Raw genomic sequence first — 26,058 nt, forward strand, 5'->3', positions numbered from 1 at the left:
TTTTGTTTTTGTCACATTTATGATTCAAAATGTTTATTCCACCAATCATTAAGTTTATAAACTTCCTCCATCTGTTCACCCTGTAGAGAGGACTAAAAGAGTTGAAGCTGGGCTGTGATTGATCACTTTCATAATCAATATGATCAATGAATATAATTTTTTCCCCCAAATATGGTCAAATTATATTCCATGGCTATCAAAAAAATAGTGTTTTCCACCCATTGTTTGTGGAACATGATATTGTTTCTATGTAAGCTATATTTTATTCTTCCAGACAATCTGATAATACCCCGAAAACAATATTTTGTTTCTGTATCGGTGCAATAAATCTTTGTATGATGCATTTCTAGTTGTTTTTTTAATTAATTATTTTCTGGGCCGCATCAAGCACAATTTGTGATTAAATAACACATTATTAATTTGATGTTAGGAACATATTAAAAAAAATCAGGAATGAAGGTCACTATGAGGCTTTTGGAAGCTTACAGTATTTTACAGTATTTTACACTTTTTATATAATATCACTTCATTTAGTCAGGCTGAAAATATTGGGGTGGTTTTCAGAAAATGACATTTATGAACAAAGTATTCTGCCAATATAATTAAGTTCTCAAATTCCCAAATTCTCTTCTTTTGTTCTCCATTTGAAGATCACTTTCATATGTTGAAATGTTAACCTTGGAAAACTTAACTATTACAATGTATCCAGTATTGGTTTGCCCCTGTTAAGATACAAGCAAAAAGAGGTGTTTCAATGTCTAAATTACAAAAAGAACACGTTTACATCTAAATTAAACCTTTGATGGAAGTCATTGCACAAATACATTTCAATATTTTAAAATCAGCTTCTTTAGTTTTTCAGAGGAATAGGAAAGGTGAGATAACTCGTTCTTAATTGTGACATTTTTAATGTTTAAGTATGTATTTCCTATTTGAGGTCAATGACTACACATTCAAACAGTAATACAAAATGGCTCACTCACTAGGGCAGTCGTGGACAGTGGGTAGCCAGAGATTCTTGCAGGGGCCATCATCAGCAAGGAGGGACTCACCATCAAGAACAGTGGTGGGAAAAGTATGAACTCTAGGCCATTTGTGGCCCGCTCCGTTTAATCCAGCCCACTGAATATTTACATCATCATGAGTCCTGTAATGGTTGCATTAATTCAGCCATTTTTCTTTTTTAAAATTGGCTACCTAAAATGTTTTTATTTATTTATTTATTTATTTTGTATTAATTTATCGCTGGTTGTTACAAGATACATCCTACGGTTGTGCTAGCCAGGACACATCCTCAGTGATGTTATCTGACACCCCACCCAGGAGACCCCACCAGGGTCAATCAACCCTGGTCTGTCTCCCAGTGGAGGCCCATGGTTCTGCCCTCTTGAGCCAAAGCCATCCGCTGGATTTCTCCGCAGCTTCAGACACACATCTGATAGCCTTCCTCTTTGCTCTTCCAGTTCTTCTCAATAAAGACTTTGCAGAGTACGGTTACTGCCAATCTACAATCTGGCTCACATCGGTGTCACATTGTGCCCAAATACTCTGGTTGTTAGTTGAAGGCCACTTGGACCGCTTCTGTTGGGCAAAAGTACTGGGATTGAGCCTCTTCTGCTTGGAGGGACTTAGCTCTGTGGGTGTGGTGTGATTTCTGGCCAGGCTTGTCTGTCTCACCAGGATCAGATACTGTGCGCTGTAGTTGGCTCTCCTGCACCCTCATTCACTGCCAATGATGGCTGTTGAATTCAAATATCCATGTTAACATGGAGCGGCACGGTGGTCGACTGGTTAGAGTGTCAGCCTCACAGTTCTGAGGAACCGGGTTCAATCCCCGGCCCCGCCTGTGTGGAGTTTGCATGTTCTCCCCGTGCCTGCGTGGGTTTTCTCCGGGCACTCCGGTTTCCTCCCACATCCCAAAAACATGCATTAATTGAAGACTCTAAATTGCCCGTAGGTGTGACTGTGCGTACAAATGGTTGTTTGTTTGTTTGTATGTGCCCTGCGATTGGCTGGCAACCAGTTCAGGGTGTACCCCGCCTCCTGCCCGATGACAGCTGGGATAGGCTCCAGCACGCCCGCGACCCTACTGAGGAGAAGCGGCTCAGAAAATGGATGGATGGATGTTAACATGGAGGCCTGGCAGTGAATGAGTTTTAACCTGGCCTGATGTATTGTTAAGCCACCCAGGTTCTTCTTACATACTTTCCCACCGATGCATCTTGCTCACATTGTTGATATTCAATTTGCATCGGTCAATACCACGGAATCCATCCTGACAGAAAGATAACCCTACGGTTGTCATTCTCCCACCGTCTTGGGTTACCTTGGGGGTATACTTGAGTAGGCATCGTCTTACATCCATCCATCCATTTTCTTCCGTTTATCCGAGGTCGGGTCGCAGGGGAAGTAGCTTTAGCAGGGATGCCCAGACTTCCCTCTCCCCAGCCACTTCATCCATTATGAGGCCAGCTGGGAGACATAGTCTCTACAGCATGTCCTGTGTCGTCCCTGGGGTCTCCTCCCGGTGGGACATGCCTGGAACACCTCACCAGGGAGCTGTCTGGGAGGCATCCTAATCAGATGCCCCAGCCACCTTATCAGGCTCCTCTCAATGCGGAGGAGCATCCTCCTGGATGACTGAGCTTCTCACCTTATCTCTAAGGTAGAGCCCAGCAGAGGAAAGTCATTTCGGCCGGTTGTATCCGGGATCTTGTTCTTTTGGTCATGACCCACAGCTCGTGAGCATAGTTGAGGGTAGGATCGTAGCTCGACCAGTAAATTGAGCGCTTCGCCTTTCGGCTTAGCGCCTTCTTCACCACAACGGACCGATACAAAGTCCGGATCACTGCAGACGCTACACCAATCCGCCTGTCGATCTCCCGTTCCATTCATCCTTCACTTGTGAACAAGACCCCAAGATACTTAAACTCCTCCACTTGGAGAGGGCACGCCAGCCTTTTACGACTGAGGACCATGGTCTCAGATTTGGAGGTGCTAATTTTCATCCCAGCCGCTTCGCACTCGGCTGCGAACCACTCCAGTGAAAGTTGGAGATCACAGCTTGATGAAGCCAACAGAACCACATCATCTGCAAAAAGCAGAGATGCAATACTGAGGCCACCAAACCGGACCCCCTCTACGGCTCGGCTGCGCCTAGAAATTCTGTCCATAAAAGTAATAAATGGTGACAAAGGGCAGCCTTGGCGGAGTCCAACCCTCACCGGAAACGAGTCCGACTTACTGCCAGCAATGCGGACCAAACTCTGACACTGGTCGTACAGCCCATATCAGTGGGTTCGGTACCCCATACTCCCAAAGCACCCCCAACAGGACTCCCCGAGGGACACGGTCGAACGCCTTCTCCAAGTCCACAAAACACATGTAGACTGGTTGAGCGAACTCCCATGCACCCTCAAGGACCCTGCCGAGGGTGAAGAGCTAGTCCACTGTTCCACGGCCAGGACGAAAACCACACTGCTCCTCCTCAATCTGAGATTCGACTTCCCAACAGACCCTCCTCTCCAGCACGCCTGAATAGACCTTACCAGGGAGGCTGAGGAATGTGATCCCCCAGTAGTTGGAACACACCCTCCGGTCCCTCTTTTTAAAAAGGGGGACCACCACCCCAGTCTGCCAATCCGTAGGCACTGTCCCCGATGTCCACGCGATGTTGCAGAGGTGTGTCAACCAGGACAGCCCCACAACATCCAGAGCCTTTAGGAACTCTGGGAGAATCTCATCCACCCCGGGGCCTTGCCACCGAGGAGCTTTTTAACCACCTCGGTGACCTCAACCCCAGAGATAGGAGAGCCCACCTCAGAGACCACAGACTCTGCTTCCTCATGGGAAGGCGTGTGGGTGGAATTGAGGAGGTCTTCGAAGTATTCTCCCCACCAACTCACAACGTCCCGAGTCGAGGTCAACAGCGCCCTATCCCCACTATACACAGTGTTGATGGTGCACTGCTTCCCCCTCCTGAAACACTGGATGGCGGACCAGAATTTCCTCAAAGCCGCTCGGAAGTCTTTCTCCATGGCCTCACCAAACTCCTCCCATGCCGAGTTTTTGCTTCAGCGACCGCCAAAGCTGCATTCAGCTTGGCCAGCTGGTACCCATCAGCTGTTTCAGAAGTCCCACAAGCCAAAAAGGCCTGATAGGACTCCTTCATCAGCTTGACGGCATCCCTCACCGTTGGTGTCCACCAACGGGTTTTGGGTTACCGCCACGACGGGCACCGACTACCATACGGCCACAGCTCCAGTCGGCCACCTCAGCAATGGAGGCGTGGAACATGGTCCACTCGGACTCAATGTCCCCCGCCACCCCCGGAACATGAGCAAAGTTCTGTTGGAGGTGGGAGTTGAAACTCCTTCTGACAGGGGATTCTGCCAGACGTTCCCAGCAGACCAATACAATACAATACGTTTGGGCCTGCTAGGACGGACTGGCATCTTCCCCCACAGTCGGAGCCAACTCACCACCAGGTGGTGATCAGTTGACAGCTCCACCCCGCTCTTCACCCGAGTGTCCAAGACACTTCCACCACCACCCAGCTCACACTTCACCCGACCCCTATGGCCCCTCCCACAGGTGGTGAGCCGATGGGAAGGGGACCCACGTTACCCTTTTGGGCTGTGCCCAGCCGGGCCCCATGGGTGCAGGCCCGGCCACCAGGCGCTTGCCTTCGAGCTCCACCTTCGAGCCTGGCTCCAGAGGGGGACCCAGTGATCCGCGTCCGGGCCAAGGAAACATAAATCCATATTGTTCATCATAGGGGTCTTTTTGCCGTGCTGTCTGGTCCCTCACCTCGGACCTGTTTGCCATGGGTGACCCTACCAGGGGCGTGAAGCTCCAAACAACTTAGCTCCTAGGATCATTGGGACACACAAACCCCCTCCACCACGATAAGCTGCCGGCTCCAGGAGGGGGCATCGTCTCACAGATATTTTTAATTCATTTCAATTCAAGGTATCTACATAACCCTTTTCAGATATCTTAAATTTAGTTTTAACCGACTGAAATGAAGTTGTGTGTATCTTAAAATTTTGGCTATAGACTAAATGAAATGTAGATATCTGTAATGAGAAACTGCATATAAATGAATGGCAAAAGTGACATCATTTGTCCTAGGCGATAGGATATTGCTAGTAATTCTATTTTGAGTAGGCACAACTGAATTACAGACATCTCTCTGTTATATTTCGACTCGTCACAATTACAGATATCTTGAATGAAAATTTCAACTATTCAAAATGTAATTATGACTATCAGTAAGACGTTGTTAATATCTCCAATGTTAAATCTGATCGTCAAACTTACCTTAAATTAAAAGCACCGTTTTTTGCCACCTGAAAGTGCGTGTGACGTCATGGTGAAACGTTCTATATAATACACATGACAAAATACAGTTGTATAAATATATTACAGTACACCGTGTTATGTATTCATGATATGTATTTAGCAGTGAACGTGGCGAAATTGAACATTTCGAATGAATTAAATGGCGTCAGCGTTTCCAGCTAGCGTGACGTAAGCCAACCGGGAGAAAACCCGGAAGACGTGATGTCACACATTTACCAACCGGCGTGTTTCTTCAACTTCACCTCACGGTGTTTTCGCTATCATTTGCGCGGAATTCGCTCTCGGTGGTAAGATTCTTCTCTTGTTCCCTTATATCTGCTTTCCATATCACCACATTATTTCTTCTCGGGGAAGGCTGAACATACGTACGAAGCACGTTGCTTCTTGTACTGCTGTTGATAAATCCGCAGTACCACCTGCTAGCTCAGATTGAGCTAAACGCCCAGCCCTCTTTGTTCTTAGTGTTATTATATTCCACGTCAGTTGCACGTTTGAGAAACGTCAGCTATTAATTTGAACGTCACTTAGGCGCATATGCTCAAGTTGTTCGAAACTTACCTACAATGACCTAACTGTTTTTTTTTTGTTTTTTTTTTGGGGGGGCGGGGGGTTCTCCCTAGGCATCATGGCTTCAGATGACATTTCCCAGCTGGTTCACGCTCTTTCAAAGACCCATTTAGGGGATGGAGAGCTAAGCTATAAAGGCTTGGGACTGAAGCTGGACAACGCAGAGTCAGGTGTGGTTGCCCGCCAGCGTCCATTGATATCAATCAAATGCTCCCCGTTTCTTTTCTTGACCACTTGTGCGCCTACAGTGGAAGGGCTGGTCCAGGAGATAGAACAGTACCAGGATTTGAGAGCTTTGCGCTTGGAGGGAAACACCTTGGGCGTGGACGCAGCCAGAGCCATCGCCAAGGCCCTGGAAAGCAAACAACAGCTTCAGGTACACATTTACCAAACAAAGAACTTTGTATCACTGCTATCCACTCACTCCATTATTATATACACCTATCCTTCAACAGAGATGTCTGAACTACTACATCAGTAATCAAACTAAACGGAACTGTTATGATACTAACAGCTATATTTTGCCCATCTCCTGTTAAATAATCGAAAAAAATTATTAAAAAAGTCCAAATTTATGCTCACAGTTTCCCACTTCTCTATTATACAGGCATGTGATTGCATTAAATCTAAATGAATTAGATTAGATATTGTATGAAAATGTTAATTTCAGTACTGTATTTCAACACAAAATTGAAACTAATATAGTAAGGATCTACATAACTAAGTGCAACTATTCATTAAATGCATGCGATATCATCATAAGAAGGCCAATTTCTACCTAATTTCTATATCCAAACTTCTTCTGTAATACTCAAATTTCTAAGATGGTGAATTTGAAGTTTTCATGAGCTGTAAGCTATGATCATTAAAAGTAAATAAGAAATATTTTTTAAAAATATGAACTATTTTACTCTTTAGGGAAGCTTCATGGTATATACATATTTTTTTTGTTAACTTGAATTGCTGAAAGAATAATTTTTTTAATATATAGTTGCTGTATAACTTTTGGAAACATCCATCGATCCATTTTCCTTACCGCTTAATCCTCAATAAATCAGGAAATAATTCTTGTTGATCCTCTTGCAATAATAATATATATATATTTTTTTTTATATAAAGAGATGTTACTGGAGTGACCTTTTCACTGGAAGACTGCGCTCTGAAATCCCAATGGCCCTGGTGAGTAGTTGATGTATTCATGACTGCGCTACACAACAATTTTGACTTTATATGTAGTACGGTACATTGAAGACACTAGCACACGCGAGGTTATATGAAAAGTACATTTCTAAAATTCCTTTTTATCAGAAATCATTGGGCAGTGGATTAATGACCGCCGGGGCCCGTCTGACGGTGCTGGACTTGAGCGACAATGCTTTCGGTCCAGATGGCGTGAAGGGGATCGATCAGCTGCTGAGAAGCGCTGCCTGCCACACCTTGAGGGAGTTGAGGCTCAATAATTGTGGAATGGGAATTGGAGGAGGAAAGGTGAGCTTGTAAATGATGTTATAATTCATGACAAACCTCTACAAATCATTTCCACACTGTTTTCCATGGTGGAGCTCATAATGAAAATACTATGTGGTCTCTGTAGATCTTAGCCGAAGTACTGACAGAGTGTCAAAGACGGTCTTTGGCCGAGGGAACTCCACTCACACTGAGAGTATTTGTCGCTGGGAGGAACCGCTTGGAAAACGAAGGAGCCAGTGCCTTGGCCAAGGCCTTTCAGGTAAAAATGTGTGCATGGCCTCCAGTGGCTACGAGTTTGCATGTTCTCCCTATGCTTGCCTGGGTTTGCTCCGGGTACTCTGGCTTCCTCCCACACCCCCAAAACATGTTATATTCATTAAAGACTCGAAATCACCCATTGGCGTGTAAGGTTTTGTGTGTGTGTGTGTGTGTGTGTGTGTATATATATATATATATATATATTATAGAAAATGGATGAAATTATTTTCATCTAAATTAAGTTTTCTTAGTTTGGTTAATATCATTGCAAAAGAGGGGTGGAATAGTGAAAACATCTCTGTGGCGTTCTACACTGTTGCGACTACAATAATAATATCATGAAAACAAAGTCATAATACTGTCAACCAAGTGTCAAAGTTATTATTTAGTTTTTTTGTAAATATGTTTATTTATCCTGTATTAATTCCTTTGAACCCAACACTTCAGTTGATGGGCAGCCTGGAGGAGGTCCACATGCCCCAGAACGGCATCAACCATGCGGGCGTGACAGCTTTAGCTTCGGCAATGCGACACAACAAAGACCTCCGTGTGCTCAACCTCAACGACAACACCTTCACAAAGAGGGGAACGATGGCTATGGCTCAGGTGACCCCTCTTGACTGACTCACAACATATTCATAAGACAAAAATATATGACACTGGTTTTCTACTTCTATTGGCCCCGAAAGGCTTTAGGACACCTGAGGAACGTCCAAGTGATCAACTTTGGTGACTGCTTGGTCCGTTGTGAAGGTGCCATCGCCATGGCAGCGGTCCTCAGAGAAGGGTTGCCAGTCCTCAAGGTCAGCCAACTGTTCAGCAAACTGAGGCCTCTTTTTTTTTTTTGTCTGCAGTATTTTGTATTCCACTTTGATACATTAGATTTATAACCTTTCTTAAAAATGACATTTTCATTTGGAGCATTCTTATAATTATCTTGCTTATTTGAGAGCTGAACACAGACCTTTTAATTTTGATGAATTTCGAACATTTTCCAGCAATTCCAGCATTTGTGGCTGAGCTGGAGCCTATCCCATTTGACTTTGAGAAGCAGAGTACACCATGGCCTGGTTGCCACACAACTTAATATCCATATATATCTCAAAAACTTTAAAAGTGTCAATAAAACTTGAACTAACTTTACCTCTAGGTAGTGCAACTTCTTTTCAACTGTGCTGTAATCCAATTTGATGCTGCCCTGCATGAGAAAATCCAAAAGGGAACACATTTATTATTGTTAAATGAAAAGCACTTATCTTCAAAATAGGTATTTTTTTTTCTACAACAGCCAATTTAGGAAGAAAACATGGACCTAGTGGTTAGCACATCTGTTTCACAGTTCTGATGTTCGGGGTTCGAATCTTAGTTGAGGTCTTCCTGTGAGTTTTCTCCTGGTACTCTGGACTCTCCCATTTTCCCAAAACATGCATGTTAGCTTCATTGAAGATTCTAAATTGTGATTGTCCAGCTCAGCCGTGACCTTAATGAGGACAGGATGTAAAGACTGCAGTAAGACCAACAGTAGTCCCTAAACAACATAAACATGTTGACAGAAGAATTAGATCGATCAAATTCCATATTAAAGATTTCAATAAAGTCTGTGAATCCCTTTTTCAGGTAATTTATTACATGATTCTGTCATGTCTGCCAACAGGAGCTGAATTTGTCATTTGGTGAGATCACAGAGGCAGCGGCCCTGGTGGTGGCTCAGGCGCTTGTGGACAAGCCCCACATGGAGAAAGTGGATCTGAACGGTAGACACATTAACCATGAAACAAACAAGGCAGAGGGAATTATTTCATTTGTTTTACTCAGTGTGACGTGTGTGTGTGTGTGTGTGTGTGTGTGTGTGTGTGTGTGTGTGTGTGTGTGTGTGTGTCCGTCCGTCCAAATGTCTGTGTGTGTCTCAATGTCTGACTATGACAGGGAACTGCCTGGGCGAGGAGGGTTGTGAAGCCCTAAGGGAAGCAATGGCGGCCCAGGACAAAGGAGACATGCTAGTCTCACTCAGGTAAAATTCTGGAGGAGTTGGGTGGAGAGGGGAGTATGTGTGATTTTTGTATCCACTGTAAAAAATCAATTCAAATAACTGAAAGAAAGAATTGCAGTTTGCTTCGACCTATTCTGATTCCAACAGTTTTTTCTTTGTAGTGACGATGAGGGAGAACCTGATGAAGAGGATAATGATGACGAGGAAGAACATGAAGATGAAGATGATGATGACGCTGATGCGAGTAACGGCTATAACGGTTGCAATGAGGACGACTTTGTTAAAGAAAATGGAATGATGGCAAATGAAGAGAGTCCTTCTAAATCCCAGTGTCCTGTAAGATGACAAACCAACAATTCTTCCTTTACAAACACACTCATGTTCAGTCTGAAAGGAATCAATTTAATGTTTATTACTGGGGTTGTAGTTTGTGTATAACTGGATCATAATCAGAGGGTTTTCATATTTTGGTTACCTTATCCGCATGAGGGTGTCAAAATATTAGAAATACCTCTGATTATGATGCAGTGCCGTTCACGTCAACCTCAATGATAAACATACTGTTAATTGAATACCTGACTTACAAAACTGGGCATTACTATCTTTGTAAAGGCAGATATAACCTAATGTACCAAATGCGGTGGCAGGTGAGTGTATATAAAGAACAGCTGTTTTGTGTGGTACCTTAGGAAGAGGTCTTATCTTTTCTTGAATGCCCGTCTGCTGAGAAGCTTCTCCAGCTGGGAGAAATGAGGAGACATCTGCTACCAGAGGTGGTGGTGGGAGGGGCACCCAAAGCTTGACAGAATGTTTCAGTGCACACTCAATCATATTCCTTCCTCTCACCAGGTGAATATTTTGCATCCACACAAGGCCGTCGATGTCCTTCTCAAAGTGGCTTCTTTGTACTGTGAGGAACCAGTGGTAAAGACTACAGTCCTGGAAACCTTCGGTTAGTACTAAGATGGTACTTTGAGGATGAAATAGGCAATAGCTCTTGTACCACTTGGCTTCTCTCTTCTATAAGATGTAATAAATGTGTCTCTCTCCCACAGATATGCTGTTGAGGAAGCTTCTCTCCAGTTCAGCTCTCCAGGCTTACATCATCACCTCCACACTGCTGGTCCTCATGGGAGTCCTTAAGGTACCACTGCAGCCCCCTCCCATACTGACGGTCTCATTTTGTAACAAGAAAAATGCATTTGGATCAGCTATCTGAGAGGGGAAAACTATTAATGCAGCTGTCTGAATGAGACGGTAAAATTCGACACTACAACCAAATAATAAGAATTGTTAAAAAAGAAGACATCCATCAATTCATTTTCAATAGTGCTCGTTGGTCCTCATTAGGATCCACGGTGAGCTGGTGCCTAATCCTATTTGATTTTGGGTGATTTTACACCACGGACTGGTCGCCAGCCAATCACGGGGCACATACTGTATAGACATATTGTGGAATGCAATATTGAAGCCAACGGACAATTTAGTCTTTAATTACCTTAACATGTTTTGGGAATTTGGGTTGAAGCCGGAGTACCCGCAAGTGCGGAAAAACATGCAAACTCCCTAAAAGAAGGCGGGAGCCAAGATTCAAACCCTGAACCTCAGAACTCTGAGGCAGACATGCCAACCACCAGTTCACCTTGCTCCCTCAAGGAGATGTTTTTTTTTTTTAAATCAGAATTTAAGTCAGTTCAGAGGTGTCTTCATAAGATGGTTTGTGGCATTTATTTATCAAAAATACCCCAAGGATCAAGATTTATTGCATACGGTGTTGCCCTGCCTTTTCACGCTTAGCCACTCACCTTTTTTTGCGGTTTTGTGCTCTTTCTGATATGCCCTAAAATGTCACAAGATGGCGCCAAAACACTGTCAAATAGAAAAGTTGTGCTTTGGCACCATCTTGTGGCATCTATAGACAATCCATGTTTGCGTGCGATCCCAATGACCTGTTGTGTTGAATATAGTACAACCAATACATTCAGATAAGTATACTTTTGTATTTACTTTCCCTGTATTTCAGGGAGAAGGGAAGAGGAAAAAGGTGGCGCTAGTACCGGGCCACTTGTTGTGTTTGGAGCATGCAGTCCAGCAGGACTACTTAGCCCAGCACCACGCCTCACTGCTTCACTGCATCCTGTCCAAGTAGGAATGACACCTTTACAAATGCAACACTGCCATTATGGGGTGTTTATTTATACACTGTACGACTCTGCAGGAACCGCGAGGCTCTCAAGTCATGCAGCAGCAGTGTGGACAGGTTAATTTCCGCGCTTGAGAAGAGATGCCTCGACTAATCCTGATTAACCACCATCGAGATACACACTGGGATAGATTTCCTCCAAAAGCGAGGCTTCTACAACCACTGTTTTCCACCCATTTGTAAATTTTATTTTATTTTTTTTAAGGCTGTCCAGCATCTCCTCATTTTTATATTTTATTTTTCCTAGAATTTATATTTTTTTATAGAAAATACACAGACATGATAAAAAAACAGATGTAGTTGTTGAGGGGGGGATGGAAGTTTACAGTAAACTGGCAGCTTTTTGTTCTGTTTTGGAAGCATGTACTTTTATGCCACTTCAAAGGGGGAGTCAACTCCTTCATTCAGGCATAGCTTACTCTTAATACAATATATCCATATTTCAGGGACTTGATTCTCAGCTCTCTGTGACTCTAGAATTGCACAATCAAAACTAGTGCCCCTCACTCTTTTTGTTGTTTACTGTTTTAAAAACGTAAAGAACCACTTTACACTGCAGGTCGCAGTGCTCAATTCCAATAAAATGTCTATACAAATTGCACAAAAACGTCTCCACAAGCCTCATTCAACACAGAAGTAAACTATTGTAAACAAATAATACAAATCATTAGCCAGATAACATAGTTGCCTAAATCCTATTTAAACCTTTTGCCTCAGGAGGCAAGAAAAAACATTCAACAAAGAGTCCGGTTGCCTTGATTAAACCATTATGGATTCCCATGACCTGGATGACTCAAAATGCACAGGCAAAGAAAAAATATTTTTCAAAATATTACATAGGTTTAGTTTGCCTGGGCTAACTCGCCCCACTAATGAAGATAACCTCCACATTACTCCACTGGATGCCGTCTGCAGTTTTGCTTTTTTAATGTAGGACACACCTCTAATGTAGCACATTTAATGGCATATTGATGTAGTTAAGATTTACAGCAGGGGCAGGCGGTGGCAGCGGCCACCCCAACGTGTGTCAGGAAGAATCAGGAAAATATTCACCGGTCAAAGTTTGATCAATACCTCCTCACCCCCATTGGAAAGGAGCAAAAACTTCCATTGACAATTTCATTTCGTGGCCACCACACTGAAAGGTTTGTGCAGATGTCCCCAATGTGTTTTCAATGAGGTCAAGTTCACATTGGCAGATGGATTTTAGACCACATTTGGAAGAGCCTGGTTTCTGATCTGAACATAGCTGACTATGTGGCGATGGGTGGGGGTTCGATGTACGCTGCCATGATACGCTCACAAAATATACAGAATCGGGTCACTTGATCCAGCCCGAAAGAAAACAATTACACTCACATTGTCCAGATGCACTTGCATTTGTTTTCGCCCTTATTCGATGTTTGAAGTTGCTGACTGGACACAATGATACTTTTGGTCATTCATCATCAGGCTTAATGGGGGGGGGGGGGGGGGAAGTCACGTGATCCTCTTTGAGTCTCGTGTGCAATTCTACATTTACCTCATGTATTTATTATATGTAGTACATATTTGAGCATTGGAAGGGAATACTCTGTAATAGCGTTTAAAGTAACGTATGTTGATTTGTACTGAAACAACAAACCTGACTGGTTTTCTCTCTTATGAAATGACCTATGATTTCTTGATTTTGATAGTTATACAGTTACAGTTATGAATGCAGACTTATGAACAAGTAGCAGTGTGCGGTGTGTAGTGGGCGTGTTAGCGAGACTGAGGGGATAAACCCAGTTTGTTTTGGACTGGGGAGGGAGAGGGGGAGGGGGGCAGCAGTCCATGAGAGGCCGCCGGCAGAACCCACCAGCCGCCCACTGGACGGAACCGAGGTGAGTCCACTTTCCAGCCAACTTGCTTTTTGGGTTACATTCGTCATACTCGTGTCAAAATACCGAATTGGTTTAGCGTTAAGACTGCCACGCGTGTGATACATGCAAATGTTTGAGGAAATCTACGTCAGTTCCGACATACGACGTTTCGAGGTTACGAACGGCGCGCAACACAAGAAGGCATGCTCAGTTACCGCCGTGCTTTCTGTTCCCCCCCCCCCATATTAGTAGTAGATCGGTGATCTACCCTGCGGATCGCCCTGATTTACGTCCTACGTCGTAAACCGAGGAGTCCCTAGATTTGTTTTCATTGCAGTTATATAGATTTGGTAGCTGCAATAAAAAGTATCCGACGAATTTCTACGACACTACATGGAAAATTGAAGTACTGGCAAAGTCGGAATCAGATTCATTTCAGGCCCAATTCAGCCAAGAGATTCGTATGAGTGAGGCAATATGTGAATTGTGTCATTTGGTGCTTAATTATCCCAATTACGATGAATTGGTGAACACAGATATGGATGGCCTGCTGTAAATGTATTTTGCTTTTACATGTTAAGTTGTTGGCGTTTTCGGAAAACGACGTGATAAACAGATATGACTCCCCAGTCGCGTGTATAAATAATCAATAAGCATCGTCCTGCAGGTTAAACACTCAGAGTTGATGCACATCTCCCACTTCTTGCGCGCACACTCACCTTTAGTGGAAAACACGTTTTGGCACCGCACCGGCTGCACGGGAGAGACACTGGGCGTCTTTGTGCACAACAGGCGAGGCTGCACGCGTGCTCCTCTGCGGTCTGCACTGTTGACCTCGGGGGGGGGGGGGGGGGGGGGGGGGATGCGCACAAACAGTCCTGCCGGAGGAATTCCTCCGTCTCTAATGTCTTGCCCCCACTTTCGCTCTCTCTTTTGACCTTGAGGACAAAACATTTGATGCTTCTAAAATGATGTGAGGACACTGGCTGTCTGTCACCTTTGCTAAAACAGCAACCATCTTAGTTTCAATCGTGGACACTGTACTAGGTATATACATACCTGCCTATATACCCTGCACAGTTGCATGAATTGCATCAAAAGTGTGCTTTGACATTTGTCAGCTTTATTATTGTGATTGTTGTATTTTGCGGTGTAATGCATCATAATGAAAAGCAATTATTATTATTTAGAAACGACTCTCAGTTTGCAGCAAGGCGCCCAAGTGATTAGTGATTGAAATTGTGGCTCCGGCCTTCTTGTGTGGAATCTGCATGCTCTCCAAGCTACTTAAGTTTCTCACATTTAAAAAAAAATGCATGCGAGGTTCACTGACAGCAACACTGTTGTGGTGTTGAAGTGAATGGTTACTAGTCTAGTCCAGGGTGCCAGCTAGGTTAGGCCAGCAACCCAAATGAGGTCAAGCGCCATAGAAAATGGATAGTGGACCTCTTAGTCTGATAATAAACACACTGATAAGTACAATATTGTAATTGTGTAAGTGTACTTGTGGACTTTGAGTATTTATTCCCCATCTGAGACGCCGTTAGTCCATAATCTAAAGTGCTTCCTCATTAGGCTTGTGGGTGAGCTGGAGCTGACCCCCAACTGACCCCGGACTGGTCACCAGTCGATCACAGGCCACATATCGAGACAGACAACCTTTCACATTGTCACCGAGTGGGAATTGAAGTGACCCAGCGTGCACCAAAGTCAGGCGAATGAACCGTTACACCATGAGCGACCCCGTCTGAGACTCCAAATTTCATAATGTGGAGCTTTCCGAGTCCATTGTTGCGGATCAAGGCGGTTGATCCAACATGGGAATGTGGTTTTAATGCATTCCAGTGAACACTGGGGCTGGCCCATCTTGCCAAAGTGGCAATAACCCCCACCCCCCCACTCCCCCAAGAGCCCCACCCCTAAAAGTGCAGAGGCATTATTATGTCTAATGGAACAGCAGCAATAAAAATGTTATTCATACACGATCATTCAGACAATATTGTACAAACGGGTGTCTGTAGATCAGTCATTCCCAACAACTATTGCGACATGAGGGATCACTAGGTGTGCCATTGGAAATGATCCAGTTGCACTGACAGTAATTGGTCCGAAACGTACCGATTTACTACAATCAGAATCAGAATCACCTTTATTTGCCAAAACACACAAGGAATTTGTCTTCGGTAGTTGGAGCCGCTCTAGTACAACAGACAGTCAATTTACAGAACACTTTGGAGACAAAGACATTGACAAAAAACAATTGTGCAAAAAGATGCAGAGTCCTCTAGCACTTAGAGCAGTTCGAATGACTAATATTGCAATAGTCCGGTGCAATGACCATTGTGCAAGGGGCGCTGAGACTTCAAGGAGTGTATGCGGTTTAAAGTGACGAGTAGTGCGATAATCTGGGACAATGTTGGTTGTGCAAATGTTACAGATACTCCTCAATCAGTGTGCAAATGGAGCAGATGCTACTCTGGCATGAGTGGCCACTATATGCAAATAGTGCAGCATGGCGAGACAACTACAGTGAGTGCACGAGTAATACATAATTGTATCTTTGTTCATCTATGTATGCCAGCCAGCAACGTATAGTGACAGGCAGAACGATTAAATGCTCATCCACTAGATGCTAGAAGGTACAACTAGTAGTAAATAAATGTGACTTTTTGGACCAATTAGGTGAAATTAGATGATATTTCATGGCACACTTGATGATTTCTCACATCACTTTGCGACCGAGCCATGGTGTACCCCACCTCTCACCCGAGGACAAGAACTACAGTAAATGGATGGATGGATCCTTTACATCTTCAATACTATACAATTTACAGTATCCAAGGGGTAAAAGAAATGAATGACATTTCTGTGCGGTCCTGAATCCTAATGTCAATCAAAGTCGCCATCATATCCTCTCGGAAGAACGCAGCTCATTTTGTTCATATTCTAAAATAAAGCCTGTCTGTGTCTCACTGCCAAATACGTTCACCATATAATGTGCTTGAGGAAAAGCTTCTTATTGGGCCTTTCAGATGTACTCCCAGGTCCCTCGTGACACCCCATGGGTCCCGCTGCTTGGCCTCGCGTTCCTCTTCCTCCCCGCGGCCTACGCTGCCAAATGCCCCCAGCAGTGCATGTGCGACCAGATCCAGCTAAGCGTCGCCTGCGTCAACAAGAACCTGACTGAGGTTCCTCCCACAGTGGACGAGGTATTCATGATAGTATCATACACAATTACAGTCAGCCCCTGTGTAGTTGCATTTGCAAATTTGCTGATTTTCTTTTTAACCTAACCGCTCTGATTCCCTCAAGAACTCACCTTTGCTGAATTTGTGCTCAGTCGGACAGGTTTGTCCAGATACACGATACCTTCTGCCGGTTTTGTTTTTGTTTTTTGCTTTGACTTGTGAGCACAGACTTGAGATACAAGCACTGTATGGTGGCAGTGAACTCAACTCACTTCACAATAAGCAGCATTTTGGTAACTCGTGAACAATTTTTCAAAAAGGAAGCTTCGAACTGTTTATTGCCGCTCGCAGTTGAAGTTTACTTTCAAATTAAATACAAAACAAATAGAATTACACTGCGTATTTAAAACAACCACATGGCTTAGCCTTTCAGTCCGCTAGCTTAATGCTAATGCTAAATAGCATCAACGTTTCAGTGCTTTAAGCAACAGATTGAGCACAAACAGTGCAACAACTCACGTGGACAGAGAATACAACAGTACTCAGTCATATATTCCTTATCCTCTGCAAAGAACGACTCATGTTAGTGCCGTGATGATGAGATAGTCCCCCTAGGTGGTCCAGGTGGGCATAGCAGAAAGAGCAGCACAATGGCCATTCCTTTAATGCAGTGTGACAAAAACGGGTTAATTATTTTCATTCTATTTAATTATGTCATAATTGCATGTTTTTTAAAAATAAAGTACAATATTGTAGAGGGTAATTTCCCCTCATTAAAATACACATTACAACAATTTTTGTTGTATTTTGGAGGCTGGAACCAATTAATAGCATTTCTGAGTTCTGAGCATGGTCAGTGGTCACGTAATGAATTCTATTCATATTTCATGGCACCGCTGTACATTTACGATTCATGTAGCTTCACTTGCTTTTCTTCCTGTGTAGATCACGGTGAAATTGGACCTTCGAGGGAACGACATCCAGGAACTCCCCACCCGAGCGTTCAGACGCACCCCGTACCTGACTCACCTGTCTCTGCAGCGCTGCAACATCCGTAGGGTGAAGGAGGGCGCGTTCCGAGGCCTCGGCCGCCTGGTCTTCCTCAACCTGGCAAGCAACAACATTGACATCCTCTACCAGGTGGTCTTGCACAGCAACTTTATAAAGCGTCAGTGATCTAATTATAATACATGGTTTCATTATGCATACATGTTAGGTTAACTGAAGACTAAATGGTCCATAGGTGGGAATGTGAGTTCGAACGGTTGTTTGTCGATATGAATCCTATGCTGGCAACTAGTCCATGGTGTAACTCCCGTCCAAAATCAGATGGGATAGGCTTCCGCTCACGTGACCCTAATGAGGACGAGTGATTTAGAAACTGGATGGATTCACATGGCCTCAAACAAAACCTTAATTCCCATCAGTCATTGCAGCATTTTCTTTTTCTCTGTGAGAGTGTAGGAGTCCTTCGACGGTCTGTCCTCGCTGAAGCAGCTCACGATAGACCGGAACCGCGTTGAGGAGATCCAGCCCGGAGCGTTCTCCCAACTCGGCTTCCTGAACCTGCTCTCGCTTACACACAACCAACTTGTCTACATCCCCAACATGGCCTTCCAGGTACGCACGTGACATCAACACACCACCACGTGAGCATTCTGTAAAAAGAGGGCTATTGTTCCTTCTCCCTCCAGGGTTTGCAGAACATCAAGTGGCTTCGTCTCAGTCACAACTCTTTAAACTACTTGGACATTGAAGCCTTCGCTGGCTTGTTCACCCTCAACCGGCTCAGTCTGGACCACAACGAGCTGCAATTTTTTCCCACCGAGACCATGACCAGGTTGGTTGGTATCCAGCATGTCACTACCTACTACTGTAAACCCTTGCTTTTTGCAAGGTACAGGAATCAAGCCCTTCCACCAATAGCACAAAACTCCATAATTGACTCCATGTTAAAAAAGTGGTGCCTTGAGATATGAGAGACCCGACACGAGCCTCTGCTACCTGAATGCTAACATACAATGGGAAAGTCCATGGACAAATGGGCTAACAATTAGCATCTATGTAGCTATGCTGTTACCCTTTAAGGCAATCTGAACACAAACTGTGCTGCAACACATGTAGACAGACCAAATAACAATGCTCACAGGCATATATTCTTTATCCTCTGAGGAGAATGACTATGACTACCATACTGAGAATCCACGAAATGAGCTGAGTCTCCAGTACAGTATATCCGTATGATTGTCTTATACTGGCCAAAGGTGGCCAAGGGGTGCACACCAGAATGAGCAGCACCGTTGAAGAAAAAAGTGTGACAAAAACTGTTTAATTCTATTTAATAATGTCAATAGAACAGTCGCGATATATCAGTTCAACATACTTCCCTGACACCAATTACTGTATGACTTTTCTGTTAGACGGGGCTTTGGCGCCATCTTGGGGCGTATTCGGGCATTACAAAAAGTCTCAAAATACACTGAGATTCCGAGAATAGCCAAGAACAGGTTCCCCCCAAAAAACAAAACAAAACAAAAAAAGCATGACCGTGACTGGGCTGTGGTTCACTGTCGTCAGGTACTTCATATGGGCCTCTTTATGCATAGATTGCCAGAAGTGATCCGCCTGGATTTGAGCTACAACCCCATGACGTACCTGGGTGAGGAGTCCGTGTCCATGGCCAAGCTGAGTCACCTCTTCCTGGATCACATGTCCCTGCAGGACCTGGCTAACACGGCCGTATCCAAGTCCCCCAGCCTCACCCACTTGGACCTCAGCCACAACCAACTACGTGTCATCCAACCGTTCTCGGAAGGCACCCCTAAGCTGGCTCGGCTCCACCTGGCCGGAAACCCCATCTACTGTAACTGCTACATGCGTCCACTCAGGTCCTGGCAAGCCGCCATCAGCGCACAAACAACACTTTGTAGACCCCACTCCTGACGAGGCTTTTCATTGTGATATAGGGAGTGGGCAATCCGTAGTAAGGCGAAGCTGGTAGGCACATGCGCAGGACCTTCGCACCTCTCCGGAGAGATCCTGGAGGCTGTCCACCCTCCAGAGCTGCGCTGTCAGAGCCAGGAGGCCATGCTGAAGGCAGAGTTTGAGGAGGCAAGTAGAAGAGAGCCGCCACCCACTGAGGAGCCGGAGGACAAAGTCAAGTGTCCCGCTAACTGTGTCTGTGAGGTGAGTGCAGAGTTATTTTGTCAAGAATGTCACTCAAAATGCTCTTATTCAATCCAAAAGTGACTGTATGTAGATTTTTCTGGGACAAGAAACCATCAGTCAAAGTATCATAGACGGTGGTGCTTTGAGATACAAGTGACCTGGCTCACGAGGTTTTCTTTTGGGGGTGGTGCTCTGCAGACTGGCCGGAAATGACGTGGGCTCACTCGGCCTCCATTAATGGGTGTGGGAGGATTTAACAGTAACTTGTTTAAAGTTATTGGCAAACCGGGTGCTAAAATTCGACGACCTACCTCGGCACTATCGATCTCATTGTAAAGAATCCCACGGCTCGTGTCCCAATTTAACCAGCGTTAAACGGCAAACGTCTAGGCTCCCTAAACCGGAAGTGGCGTCATAAAATGAGACAATCAGATATAAACCAATCAATTTTACTCATCATTAACTGTATACTGTTCATCCTATTCATTTAGCTAAACATGTAATTTGTAATATTTTTATAGTAATATCTTGTTTTCATATTCTTTCTTTCATTTCATTCACTTTTGCCCTTTTCCATGTGAGTCAGCAGCGGTGGGGCGGCACCCTAGCGCCCTCTATTGACCACCTGCCACTGCTCCTAGCTAATCAGTAAGGAAATGAGAAGAATGAAAATGTTGTACTTTTCAAATGATAATCTATTATACTGGTATGTCATAATAATGATCTATTGTATGTAGAGTATATGATAATGATTACAAGTAGCTACACTATAAATTCTGTGAGCTTTAAAAATGTTGAATTATCTAATACAGAATACACAAGACCGTCAAGTTGGCCTATTGGTGGGCAATGCCTTCCTCTTTTATTGATGGTTTGTATTTATATTTATTTCGTGACCTATTTACTGTCATCATTTATTTTCATTTTATTTATGCTGCACTGCATTGGAAATAACTGAAATGGATTAATTTAAAAGTTACACAACAATCGGCAACTGCGACAGTTACATTTAATGACTGCTCCAACCGATGAGCTTTATTTGGATGCCCAAAAAGTGAAATAAGTGATTCGAGTGTGTTGAAGGTAAGAAAGGAGAATGACTTAAACTTCCCCATCTCCTCCATGACATCAGGCTGAGACGCACCATTCCTCCTGTGAGAACCGCGGTCACACCAAAGTTCCTCGGGGTTTCTCTCCCGACACGCGCCTCCTTGACCTGCGTGGCAACAACTTCCACTACATCCCAAGCAACAGCTTCCCTGGCATCTCCCAGGTGGTGTCGCTGCACCTGCAGCGCTGCCAGGTCGTAGAGGTGGACGACGGAGCTTTCAGCGGCATGAAGGCCCTCATTTACTTGTACCTCTCAGAGAATCACATCTCATCCCTCAGCCCTGAAGCATTTAAAGGTACAGTATTTTGACTACTAACATAAAAAGAAGATCTTATTAGCTACACCTAAGAGGTTACTTTCAGGTCCTGGTGGCCTGCGAATGCTTAACACAATTATTCCTTGACTTGTGTTGAAAACTAGTTATCCAACATACAAATAATAATCAAATACAGGGGCAATTTTGTAATATAATGGAGTGATTATTAGGTTTCCCACGCAGAACATAAAAGTAAGAGACAAGAAGTATTACTGCCTTACACTCTAGCCAGATGCTCTGTAAACAAACACAGTGCAGCTCAGCCCCTGATGGAGCCAAAGCAATAACAAAAGCCATTATTAGTGGATTTATAGCATGACAGTTCAGTTTCCAAACTGCTACTATTGCACTTGTCTGCATCATTTAATTCCTAAAAAGTAGATATACTATTGACATTGCACGTTCCTAGATTTGAGCTGTTATATATTTTAAAATAGCACTTGTCTGCATTGTTAATTTCCTAAAAAGACAAACTAATGTTACACTTCGTACAAGTTTAAATTGTTATTAAATTTCACTTGTCTACTTTATTCGCTTACTAAAAAGAAAATAAACTATTGTTGTTGCACTTCCAAAAAAGAAATATTTAAATTGTTCATTATTAAATCTGCGTCGTTCCTAAAAAGAAGACAAACTTATTTTGCAATTCCCGATATAGATTAAAGCTGTTATATATTAAATTGTCTTCATAGTTCATTTCCTCAAGAAAACAACAAATGTTGTACTTTCCTAAAAAGAAAATATTTAAGCTGTCTTGTATTATAAAATTGGACTTCTCTATTGTTCATCTCCTAAAAACAAGACAAACTATTTTTCTAAAAATAATGTATTTCAACTGTTATATATTACTAAATTTGACTTGTGTTCATTGTTCATTTTATAAAAAGAACAAATATTTCCTAAGGGGAAAAAAAAAAGCTGGTGAAGTTTAATTTTAAACATCATTAAATGTGCTCCTGTTGACAAAAGTGCTTGTTTTGCCATGACCTTAAAACCAAGGTACAGTATGTAGCAAACTGTGACTTGTGGCTTACTGTTGCACAGGTTGCATTTAGATGGTTTCACTCATTAAACCATCGGCCCGAGGGCAAACATAACTACGATGTGGCCTGTGAAGAAAAAAAGTTTGACAGCCCCCCCCCCCCCCCCCCGTCCTGTAATCCACAGGACTCCCTCAGCTGACTTACCTCCACCTAGAGAAGAACAGCTTCACAATCTTCCCGAAAGGAGCCTTCAAACTGCTTCCCGGTCTACTCGCGCTTCATTTGGAAAACAACTCCATTGCCAAGCTCGAGGCGAACGCCCTGAATGGCGCCGAGAGCCTCAGAGCCCTCTACCTCACGGGGAACGCCGTTGACCACGTGTCACCGAAAGCTTTGGAGCAGGCCGCTGATCTCGATACGCTCCACCTGGCAGGGAACAAGCTGAAAGAGGTGCCCACTGAAGCCCTGAGAAATTTGGAAAACATGAAGGACCTGAGACTGTCGGGGAATGCCATTCGCTGGGTGGGGTCAAATGCCTTCCAGCCTTTGGGGAAATCGCTGAGGGAGCTTTATTTGGATAATATGGGTTTGGAGAAGGTGAGTTTCACTTGTGTTCAGAATTAGAGTGGTGTTTAAAAAAAAGAACGGGATTAAAGCTCTAGCTCTTGTTTCCTTCCCCAATACATTGAGAACACTGCACATTCTATTCCAAATCAAACGTGGGTACCAGTTCACAGGTACTCGAGGTTGGTCGACTCCATGCAACACAGATGTGAAGCAGTTCTCAGAAAGAGAAAGTTATCCAACTACAGTATATTATTAAAGCAAAATTTACTAATACTAATATGGGGTGGGCAAAGTATGGCCGCCGTGACACTGCGTTATTTAATCCGGCCCACGGAGTAGTATACCATTCATCTAGCCATTTTAAAAAATGTATTTATGCTTTCTTTTTTTTATCCATTTATTGCATTAAATAAAAGTAAAGTTAACTGATTTTTTTGTGAATAAAAACAAAAATAGTAAAATAAACTATTTGATGTACAGTGTGTCCCACAAGTCACTTTGTGGCTTTGCTCGAATGCGTGCTCTAAGAGTTTGGTATTGTCAGTGTTTCAGTGTTGGTAGTAGCAGGCTGCCTGCTGTATGGCTTGTCAAGAACAGATCCTCTTTTGAGAAACTTAGCATGGATAACTTAAACTTTGACTACTACTGAAACGGATGCTGAACTGCTGTCCGGGACAGAAAAACTTTGTCATGCGCCAGTTTTTCAATGCTGCTCCAATGTCAATTGGCGAGCCATGGGCAAAGGAATTCTAAGCATTATGATTACAAAAAAACTGCAAAACCTAAGGTGTCAAATGTTGATTTCCTCACATCTGTCTGAATGATACATGAAGCAAAATAGAAAAAGGAAGTATAAAGTGCAGTTTCAAATACTGTAAAAAAAAAAAAAATGTCATCAGGTGGCACAAGAAGGCACACTCAGTTACCACCGAACTTACTATTTTTCTATTTGATTGTTTTATATTTATGGCACCAGCATGTTTTACATACCATTTATTGTAATTGTGACATTTCAAGTTAACCAATGGCACACAATGAACTAATTTGCTCAGCAACTTAAGAATACACGGCGCTGTTTTTCATTTGATTGTTGATCAGTTAATATATAGTTTAGAAGTGTTTTCCATACAAATATTTACTGTAATTGACTTTACTACTGCATTAGTAACATTAGTGTTACTGTATCGCTTTCAACTTAACCTCCAAGTTTGACATTTTTTTTGTTTTTTACCTCTGTAGATGTCGCAGAGCTCCCTGGCAGGATTGGGTCCAGGTTTGAGGAGTCTCTTCCTGGAGGGCAACCAACTGGAAGAGGTGCCGGACCTCCATCCGCTCTCCTCTTTAGAGGTCATCAACCTGGCGGACAACCCTCTGATGTGCGACTGCCCTCTACTGCCACTACGCCTGTACGGCTCAACTCTTCTTCTACTTCGTCATTGTTTGGGGGGGTAGCGAAGTCTAATTTGAATTAGTTGGTGTTCATGAATCTAGACTAGACAGAGGGATGGGCATGATAATTGATTTGTCGATTTGACATTACGCACCGTTTTTTGCTATTTGTGGCAGGTTCCAATTTTCCATATATGTCCCCTTTGTTATTTTTTTTCCCTCTTCATCTAGCTGGATTGAGAAAGTCAACCTAAAGGTACGAGCCACCTGTGCCAACCCACCTGAGCTAAGGGGTCGTAGAGTCAAAGACGTCCATGTTTTCAAGGCCTGTCCAGGAGGAGAAGCTCTTCCCTCTGTTCCTAGTGTGGCCCCAAAGCGCGCTAAGACGCCCAAGGCGACGAAACCCAAACCGATGCACCTTGGACGCGTTAAGCAGGGCAAGATGCTCAAAACCAAATCCAAACTTCGCAAGAGCCCAAAGATGAAAGCGGCCAAGAAAAGGGCATGAACCTGCTGTGCGCCTACTAAACCAAAGCTCCAATAGTTTCATGTTTGCAGTATGTCCTCAGCTAAGAGTCTCCATAGCATTAGATGCACATTCTCAATGATGGTCATGTTTTCCAAACCTTTACCATCTGAAGGGGTCATCGATACAGAACTGACAATTGGCCTGATGCTGGCAACCACTACACAGCAATTAATTTGCTAATCTTATAGGGGACAAATAACAAATTGACTTTTTATTGTTTACATTGTTTATTGTTGGGTCTCTGGAGTGCCTGCTCACACATCAAGTGTGAAATTAAACAACCAAGTAAATCTATTGTTAGCTGCCTATTTCGGAAAATATGTCCAACACTTCTGCATTTCCACGCCTCTACTAAGAGCAGTGGCAGTCCTAGCTTGAATGGCACCCTGTGCGAGACACCCCTTTGGCGCCCACCACACCGCCACCAACACACAGACAAGCACACAACACACCAACCCTAATAAAAAAAAAAAAAAAAAAAAAAAAACTGGAGTGGATCTTGGGAGTGGATTAAATAAATAAAAGCGTGTTGAATTTTATTTTAGGGATTAGAGTGTTGTTACGTCTCTTCTACAGAGGGCGACTCCACAAAGGGGTGCAAATTCCCCATACAAACGCCACTGATTGAGGTCTCATGCCATTACGCGACAGAAAACCATTTCACTTTGTATTTCTTTTCGTGGTGCGTTGCCAACCACACATCATGCTCCTCCTCACTAGGGTCGCGGGCGTGCTGGAGCCTATCCCAGCTGTCATCGGGCAGGAGGCGGGGTACACCCTGAACTGGTTGCCAGCCAATCGCAGGGCACATAGAAACAAACAACCATTCGCACTCACAGTCATGCCTACGGGCAATTTAGTCTCCAATTAATGCATGTTTTTGGGATGTGGGAGGAAACCGGAGTGCCCGGAGAAAACCCACGGAGGCACGGGGAGAACATGCAAACTCCACACAGGCGGGGCCGGGGATTGAACCCGGGTCCTTAGAACTGTGAGGCTGACGCTCTAACCGGTCGGACACCGTGCCGCCACGATAAAAACATACCAAAGTTAAATAAGATGCATCATAGTCAACAGAGATGCTTATTATTGAATGCATTAATATGTGATG

General features: G+C 43.7%; 2 protein-coding genes and 1 long non-coding RNA gene across 5 annotated transcripts in view; 2 read left to right on the forward strand and 1 right to left on the reverse strand.

The window, feature by feature from the left end:
* rangap1b (Ran GTPase activating protein 1b) overlaps window positions 1-12,459 on the forward strand; it is a 13,899-nt gene extending 1,440 nt beyond the window's left edge. The window contains exons 1-16 of one of the 3 annotated variants that reach the window (XM_061755118.1): window positions 5,517-5,651; window positions 5,985-6,101; window positions 6,180-6,307; window positions 7,051-7,110; window positions 7,240-7,419; window positions 7,526-7,660; window positions 8,107-8,265; window positions 8,349-8,462; window positions 9,314-9,413; window positions 9,586-9,670; window positions 9,811-9,985; window positions 10,339-10,422; window positions 10,499-10,601; window positions 10,705-10,793; window positions 11,673-11,794; window positions 11,868-12,459. In XM_061755118.1, coding sequence (XP_061611102.1) covers window positions 5,990-6,101; window positions 6,180-6,307; window positions 7,051-7,110; window positions 7,240-7,419; window positions 7,526-7,660; window positions 8,107-8,265; window positions 8,349-8,462; window positions 9,314-9,413; window positions 9,586-9,670; window positions 9,811-9,985; window positions 10,339-10,422; window positions 10,499-10,601; window positions 10,705-10,793; window positions 11,673-11,794; window positions 11,868-11,946 — 1,725 coding nt within the window. In that variant the 5' untranslated portion in view covers window positions 5,517-5,651; window positions 5,985-5,989 and the 3' untranslated portion in view covers window positions 11,947-12,459. Of the gene's footprint in view, window positions 1-5,516; window positions 5,652-5,984; window positions 6,102-6,179; window positions 6,308-7,050; window positions 7,111-7,239; window positions 7,420-7,525; window positions 7,661-8,106; window positions 8,266-8,348; window positions 8,463-9,313; window positions 9,414-9,585; window positions 9,671-9,810; window positions 9,986-10,338; window positions 10,423-10,498; window positions 10,602-10,704; window positions 10,794-11,672; window positions 11,795-11,867 lie in introns of those variants that run through there. The other 2 variants (XM_061755117.1, XM_061755119.1) reach the window with 2 other exon arrangements.
* On the reverse strand, window positions 8,803-14,478 carry LOC133468884 (uncharacterized). Its single transcript, XR_009785580.1, has 4 exons — window positions 14,416-14,478; window positions 9,289-10,825; window positions 8,972-9,139; window positions 8,803-8,857 (listed from the first exon to the last, which is right to left on the reverse strand). It is a non-coding gene; the product is annotated as an uncharacterized LOC133468884 (long non-coding RNA).
* On the forward strand, window positions 13,593-25,241 carry chadlb (chondroadherin-like b). Its single transcript, XM_061755115.1, has 11 exons — window positions 13,593-13,717; window positions 16,729-16,905; window positions 17,830-18,024; window positions 18,349-18,504; window positions 18,579-18,724; window positions 19,491-19,772; window positions 19,851-20,070; window positions 21,185-21,458; window positions 22,647-23,059; window positions 24,269-24,435; window positions 24,650-25,241. The coding sequence occupies exons 2-11, from the start codon at window positions 16,729-16,731 to the stop codon at window positions 24,924-24,926; spliced, it is 2,307 nt and encodes a 768-aa protein (XP_061611099.1). The 5' UTR covers window positions 13,593-13,717; the 3' UTR covers window positions 24,927-25,241.
* Window positions 25,242-26,058: the final 817 nt, after the last annotated feature.

This window comes from Phyllopteryx taeniolatus, chromosome 19, assembly GCF_024500385.1.
Source record: "Phyllopteryx taeniolatus isolate TA_2022b chromosome 19, UOR_Ptae_1.2, whole genome shotgun sequence".
Taxonomy (NCBI): domain Eukaryota; kingdom Metazoa; phylum Chordata; class Actinopteri; order Syngnathiformes; family Syngnathidae; genus Phyllopteryx; species Phyllopteryx taeniolatus.